General features: G+C 48.3%; 1 protein-coding gene across 1 annotated transcript; it reads left to right on the top strand.

The window, feature by feature from the left end:
- Nucleotides 1-5688: 5688 nt before the first annotated feature.
- On the top strand, nt 5689-6915 carry ID1 (inhibitor of DNA binding 1, HLH protein). Its single transcript, XM_032603784.1, has 2 exons — nt 5689-6215; nt 6454-6915. The coding sequence occupies exons 1-2, from the start codon at nt 5793-5795 to the stop codon at nt 6493-6495; spliced, it is 465 nt and encodes a 154-aa protein (XP_032459675.1). The 5' UTR covers nt 5689-5792; the 3' UTR covers nt 6496-6915.
- Nucleotides 6916-7269: the final 354 nt, after the last annotated feature.

The following is a 7269-nucleotide window of genomic DNA, read 5'->3' as shown; positions in this document are numbered from 1 at the left end:
TTCTATCGTTTTGCCAGTGAGGAAGCAGAGGCTCAGAGAGGTGAATGGTCTTGCTCCAGATCACATAGTATAACAAGGATTTAAATCCCAAGCTTTTGGACCCCAAGCCCCAGCCCTTTACACTATTCCACAGCCAACTGTCTCTCCTCAAACCGTCAAAGCTTTATGTGCCATTCACATGTCTTCATTCAGGCCTTTTGTCCTTGTGCTTTTCCCACATAAAGTGCCCAGAGGATAAGTCACCTCCTCTAGGAAGCCTCCCTGATCTCCTCCAAAGTAGAACTCATCTTTTCTTTGTGTGGCTAAGGCATCTAGCAGGCAATTTTCATAATACAGTCTTGATATGGCTAGCACAGGAGGTGGACGCTCATGAATGTGAAGTGCACTTAGCTATTGGGGGTCCTAATTGTCCCTTGACTTTATTTCTCTCCCTATTTGTCTGCAAAGTGTCTTTGACATTCCACCTCATCCTAGTCAGCAGTCAGGCCAGAGGGAGGTATATTAAACATTTGGAGGTTGCTTTTTATTACACAAAGTAGTACATGAAAAACACTTCTGTTTAAAAATATATTCAAGAAATACCTATGTGTAATGGATCATAGACCTAAAACCTAAAACTTCTGGAAAATATAAGAGAAAAGCTTTGTGATCTTGGGTTAAGCAGAGATTTTTTACATACGACAAGAAAAGCATGATTCATAAAATTAAATTTTTTTTTAATTTTTATTTATTTACTTATTATTTTTGGCTGTGTTGGGTCTTCGTTTCTGTGAGAGGGCTTTCTCTAGTTGCGGGGAGTGGGGGCCACTCTTCATCGCGGTGCGCGGACTTCTCACTGTCGCGGCCTCTCCTGTTGCGGAGCACAGGCTCCAGACGCGCAGGCTCAGTAGTTGTGGCTCACGGGCCTAGTTGCTCCGCGGCATGTGGGATCTTCCCAGACCAGGGCTCGAACCCGTGTCCCCTGAATTGGCAGGCAGATTCTCAACCACTGCGCCACCAGGGAAGCCCATAAAATAAAAAATTGATAAATTGGACTTCATCAAATTTAAAACTTTTTTTTTTTGGCTGTATTGCACCTTCGTTGCTGTGCACGGCTTTCTCTAGTTGTGGGGCAAGCGGGGGCTACTCTTCATTGCGGTGCACAGGCTTCTCAACGCAGTGGCTTCTCTTGCTGCGGAGCATGGGCTCTAGGCACGCGGGCTTCAGTTGTTGCAGCAGGCAGGCCCTAGAGTGCAGGCTCAATAGTTGTGGCGCAAGGGCTTAGCTGCTCCATGGCCTGTGGGTTGTTCCTGGACCAGGGATCGAACCCATGTCCCCTGCACTGGCAGGCGGATTCTTAACCACTGTGCCGCCAGGGAAGCCCCAAAACTTCTGTTCTTCAAAAGACATTATTAAGAGGATAAAAAGCATAGACACACACTAGAGAAACATTCATAAATCATATATCTCACAAGTGATATTTGTTCAAAATATATAAAGAACTCTCAAAACTCAATAATAAAACAAACAACCAAATTAAAAGAAATGGACAAAAGATTAAAGGGTGCACGAGGGATCCTTGTAATGGAACTGCTCTGTGTGTTCACTCTGGTGATCACACAAATCTACACATGCAATAAAATTGCACAGAACTAAATACACACTCACAAGTGCATGTAATCAGGTGAAATCTGAATTTCAGCAGAAATCGGAGGAACCTTACTGTGATATTGTACTGTAGTCATGCAAGCTGCTACCATTAGGAAAACTGGGTGAATAATACAAGGGGTCTCTATTATTTCTTACGACTGCATGTGAATCTACAATTATCTAAAAATAATTTTTTTATGAGCAAAAGAAATGAATATCTTCACCAAAGGAGATATATAGGCACATGAAAAGATGCTCGACATCTCTAGTCATTAGGAAAATACAAATTAATACCACAGTGAGACACTACAACACATCTGTTAGAGTGACTTTTAGCTTTTATTATCCATTCTCATAAATGAGCATACAACTGTTAGAGAAGATGTGGAGGAACTGGAGTCTTTTTTTTTTTTTTTTGAATATTTATTTATTTATTGGGTTGCACCAGGTCTTAGTTGCAGCATATGGGATCTAGTTCCCTGACCAGGGATCGAACCTGCGCCCCCTGCATTGGGAGCATGGAGTCTTAACCACTGTGCCACCAGGGAAGTCCTGGAACTGGAGTCTTAACACTCCTGATGGGAATGTAAAATGGTGCACTCACTGTGGAAAAGAGTTTAGCAGTTTCTTATAAAGTTAAATAAATATCTACTATGTGACCCAGTCATTTCACTTCTAAGTATCTGTCTAAAAGAAATGAAAGCATAGATTCATAGAAATTCTTGTATACAAGTGTTCATAACAGCTTTATTTGTACTAACGCCAAATTGTAAACAACCCAAATGCCCATCAACGAGTGATAAACAAATTGAAGCATATCCACATCCTCCTACTACTCAGCAATAAAAAGGAACATTCTCAAAATAATTATGCTGATTTAAAGAAACTAGGCTGAAAAACCTACCAAAAAAGAGTATATACTCTATACATTATATACTGTCTATACTGTACTCGAGTATATAAAATTCTAGAAAATGCAAACTGATCTATAGAGTGCTTGAGCACTGGGTAAGAGAGAGGGGAGGGAGGGGTTACAAGGGACAGATTAAAACTTTTAGGGGTGATGAAGTATACAGTTTTCTTAAATGTGGTGATGGTGCATGAGTAGATATGTATGTCAGAACTTATCAGGTTGGACACTTTAAATATATGCACTTTGTGCATGTCAATTATACTTCAGTAACATTCTTTTAGGGAATTCCCTGGCAGTCCAGTGGTTAGGAGTTGGTGCTGTCACTACCGAGGGCCTGGGTTCAATTCCTGGTGGGGGAACTAAGATCCCACAAATCAAGCAGCATGGCCAGAAAAAAACAAAAACACTGTTTCTTAAAAAACAGAAGAATTAAACACCCCTGTGAAGATCAAAGTGAAATTCTGATTTCATATTGCTCCCCTTCCCTTCTCAGGTAACGTTAATAATTTGTTGTTTATCCACTTTTTTTTTCTTTCTAATATTTTTTATTGAGGTGGAATTTAAATACAACAAAATGCACAAAAACATATAATTCGAAGTGTTTTGACTAAATCATACACTGTGTAACCCACACCTCATCATGATATGGACCATTTCTATCCCTCCAGAAAGGTTCCCCACACCCTACCCTGGCAATTCTCACCCTCCACTCCCAGAGGCAACCACCATTCTGATTTCTTTCCCCTAGATTAGCTGTGCCTGTTCTAGAACTTCAAATAAGAGAAATCACACAGTACTGTGTTTGAAATTTTTTTCTGTAGCATAATTTCCTCTCTTGTTTTAAATTCATTTCCAGATACACACGTACTCAGGAGCAATAAGAGGTCCTACCTTGACCCCCAGTCTAAAACTTGCTTTCTCCATCAACAGTAGGATCTAGATAACTCTCCGAGCCATGCTCACCACCTGCTGCATAGCCAGGCCACTGCATTGACTTCCATTAATAATTTATATCATGTTGATGGACGTTTAGGTTATTTCAACTTCCCCTCTCTTGCAAGTAGCACCTCAGTGAAACATGCTGAACAGACATCCTTTGTGCCCCTGTGTGTAGGTTTCTCTGGAATTGATTCCAGCAAGTAGAATTGCTGGATCAATTAATAAACACTAGGTAATGAATTAATATTCTGATTTCCTCTGGTTGGTCATTGTCCTTCCAATTCCTTTGCACAGCAAAAAGTTCTCTCCAATCATTAGAGGATTGCTAAACAAGGCCTAGGGCGTTTGGAGAGTTTGGGGTAGGGGAGTGCTAAGGGGATGAGGAGTCCAGCTAATTAGTGATCTCTCTCCTTTGAAGCTGGTCTCGCTGATCAGCTTTCCTGGTTTCCAGATGTGGAGGCAGGGGGCCGGTTTATCGGCCCCTCCCCCAACCTGTGGGAAAAGGAAACTCGCTGATACCCAGTGAATTAATTGCAGGGGGAAAAGGGGCCATAATATCATCCTCTCCCATGTGAGCACAGAATTTTAGCCCCGCTAAAGCTGTGTGACCTTGGATGGCTATTCTGAGCCTCAGTTTCCCCGCCTCTAGCCTATCCAGAGCTCTGGGGGCAGACTGCCTACCCTGGCAGGAAGGAACTGCATTACAATAAAGTGCCCTTGTTATCATAATGCAGCCATTACAACAGCTCTGGCTCCTGGGAAGCTTTTTGAGCCTCGGTTTCCTCCTTTGTATAAAGAAACCAAACAACTCCCCTCTTAGAGTTGTGGCGCGGAACGCGTAAGATTGACAAAGCAAACACCAAGTAAGAATGCAATAAATCGTCGCCTTTGTCATTATCGAGATACCAGGCAGAAGTTCGGTCTCAGACAGGGCCCGAGACTCAACTAAATTCATCCTGCAGCAGAGTTGGAATCGGAACTCTTTCCCCAGGCGTGAGCTGGGAGCTTGAGGTGGGGAGGAGGCAGTGAAGAAACCTCCCAAGTGGCCGGAGCTGTGGGCCTGGTGGAGAGGTGTGGGGCGGGGAGGTAAGGTGACCCTTGCCCAGCGACCGCGCCCGCGAGGAGGGCATTCCCAGGCCTCCCACCCGAGGCCTGCAGGTGACTGGCGGAGCTGGGGGTAGCTGGGGAGCTCCGGGGCTGGGTTTGCCGTCTCCATGGTGACCGCCCGCGCGGCGCCAGCCTGACAGCCCGTCCGGGTTTTATGAATGGGTGACGTCACTGGCCTGGCGTCTAACGGTCTGAGCCGCTTGTTCAGACGCTGACACAGAGCAGCCCCGGGAGTGGGGTGGGTGGGAGGGGGGAGACTCGAGCTCCGCAGCTGCCGCGCCGTGGGAGGGAGACCCTGATCCGAGGTCTTTGCGGGGGAAGGCAAAAAGGGAGAAAAAAATTTTAATTACTTAATGATGCAGATTTGGGGAATTTTTGCAGGGGGCTGTAAATCCAGGGGAGAATCAGGGAAGACAGTCCACTCTGGGCGCCTTCTATCTTGTTCAGGTCCCAGAGACCCAGTCCCCAATCCTGGAGGAAGACTTTCCAGAATTAATTGCTCCCATCCCAAGGGGCCTGGGTTAGCCCGCTTGGTCCCAGGAACATTAACCAGCAACATTCTCTGGGAATTGGGAAAGGACACCGCCCCGGTGGGCAGAGTGTAAAGGAGGGCCCGCTTTAAGTTTCAGCTCAAATATTTGGGAGATCAGGGTCCCAGAGATAGGTTCCAATAGGGTCCAGAAGCCCAGGCTCAAGTACTGGGCGACCCAGATCCCGCTGCTTCTCCATCGGGACCTCAGTTTCCCTCATCTGTAAAATGGGGCTGGAAAAGTGAGAAAATGAACCTGGGAAAACTGATTCTTGGAATCTTTTCGTTATTGGTAATACCGGTTTAGCCTCCTTCCCGAGGAGCCCAAGGCAGCCCTTGCCTCCACTAGCGACCTTGCACCGTGTCCTCCCACTCTCTCTGTTCTTGAGTCTCGGGTCCTTTTCCACGCCGGTGAAGGTGCACTAGTAGAGCAGGAGGCGGGACCCAGAAGCTCTCTAGGCCGCGCCTCCAGACCTCCCATTGGCTGTTTTTGAACGTCTGAGGCCGCCCCCAAGGTGGGCGGGTGGGTGCGCCGCGGCGTCTCTATAAAAGTCGGGCGGTGGGGCTCGCATCTAGCTTTCTACAGCAGTCTTTTTACCGTTTCAACTTCATCCCGCACTCCCGTCGTCCGCCTCCTCCGTCCGCTTCACCTTCTCTCACCCAGACGCCAGAATCATGAAGGTCGCCAGTGGCAGCGCCGCGGCCGCCGCGGGCCCCAGCTGCGCGCTGAAGGCGGGCAAGTCTGCGGGCGGCGCGGGCGAGGTAGTGCGCTGCCTGTCCGAGCAGAGCGTGGCCATCTCGCGCTGCGCCGGCGGCCCCGGGGCGCGCCTGCCCGCCCTGCTAGACGAGCAGCAGGTGAACGTGCTACTCTACGACATGAACGGCTGCTACTCGCGCCTCAAGGAGCTGGTGCCCACCCTGCCCCAGAACCGCAAGGTGAGCAGGGTGGAGATCCTCCAGCACGTCATCGACTACATCTGGGACCTGGAGTTGGAGCTGAACTCGGAATCCCAAGTCGGGACCCCCGGGGGCCGGGGACTCCCCGTCCGGGCTCCGCTCAGCACCCTTAACGACGAAATCAGCGCCCTGGCGGCAGAGGTGAGGTCCGAGTTGGAGTACGAGATCATTTTCCTTCTACGGATGGGGAAACTGAGGCCCAGAGAGGGAGGGGTTACTTGACCCTATGTCCGCCCCATCCTTTCGGGCACCTAGCTGCTCAAGGATGCCCAAGGAGATTGGAAAAGGTGCTGCCTCCTCGTGTTTCCTGGGGAAGAGGGGCTTGCAGCCCTGTCCCCTCCAACCTGCCCGTCTCACTTCTCTCTCCGTTTCATCACAGGCGGCGTGCGTTCCAGCGGACGATCGCATCTTGTGTCGCTGAAGCGCCGCCCTCAGGGACCGGCGGACCCCAGCCCTTCAAGGGGCGAGAGGAATAACTGTTCTCTGGTCCTTCCAAGCGCATCGCCGGAGCTGGGGAGGAACAAGACAGATCGGCGGCCATTGGGCGCTTGCTGGATCCAGCCCGGGGCTGGGGGACTGACAGGGCAGGCTGACCCTCCCTCCTCGCCCACCAGCCACCAGAGACTTGGGGGAGTCCCCCCGTGTGTTTCTATTTTTTGAAAAGCAGACATTTTAAAAAAATGGTCACATTTGGTGCTTCTCAGATTTCTGAGGAAATTAATTGCTTTGTATTGTATATTACAATGATCACCGACTGAGAATATTGTTTTACAATAGTTCTGTGGGGTTTTTTGGTTTTTTTTGTTTTTGGTTGTTGTTATTAAATACTTTCGATGGTGAAGTTGCAGTGACTTCTTGGATTGAGGGGAGGGGTCTGGGCTGGGGTGACCCCTGACCCTTTTCGCAGCTGCTGCTAGGGGGAGGGGACTGGAAGGCCACATCTGGACTGTCGCTTTTACTGACCTGAAATGAGTGTTTCCGGTGCCTTTAAAGTCTATTCTTTCCCCCCATCCCTGGCCATTTCCCCGCTCCCTAGTGTCATAAAATTAAATCCTTTAGACTTTTAGGGTTTCTTAAAGTGGTCATTGGGTCATATGGATCACCTGGGGAGGTTGTTAAATGCAGATCAACCTGCCAAGGCCTCCTCTGGGTTGAAGAGTATTCAACAAGTCAGTTACATTGGAGAACCAGGTCA

The sequence above is a fragment of the Phocoena sinus genome, chromosome 15 (assembly GCF_008692025.1).
Source record: "Phocoena sinus isolate mPhoSin1 chromosome 15, mPhoSin1.pri, whole genome shotgun sequence".
Classification (NCBI taxonomy): Eukaryota; Metazoa; Chordata; class Mammalia; order Artiodactyla; family Phocoenidae; genus Phocoena; species Phocoena sinus.
Note: the sequence above shows the minus strand (reverse complement) of the source record. Positions and strands in the feature narration are given on the sequence as shown.

What these genes read in the sequence shown, in the direction of transcription:
- ID1 (XM_032603784.1), top strand. Translation starts at nt 5,793, where the DNA reads ATGAAGGTCGCCAGTGGCAGCGCCGCGGCCGCCGCGGGCCCCAGCTGC. An exon ending in TCAGCGCCCTGGCGGCAGAG is followed by an intron (nt 6,216 to 6,453) that starts GTGAGGTCCGAG and finishes GTTTCATCACAG; the next exon opens with GCGGCGTGCGTTCCAGCGGA.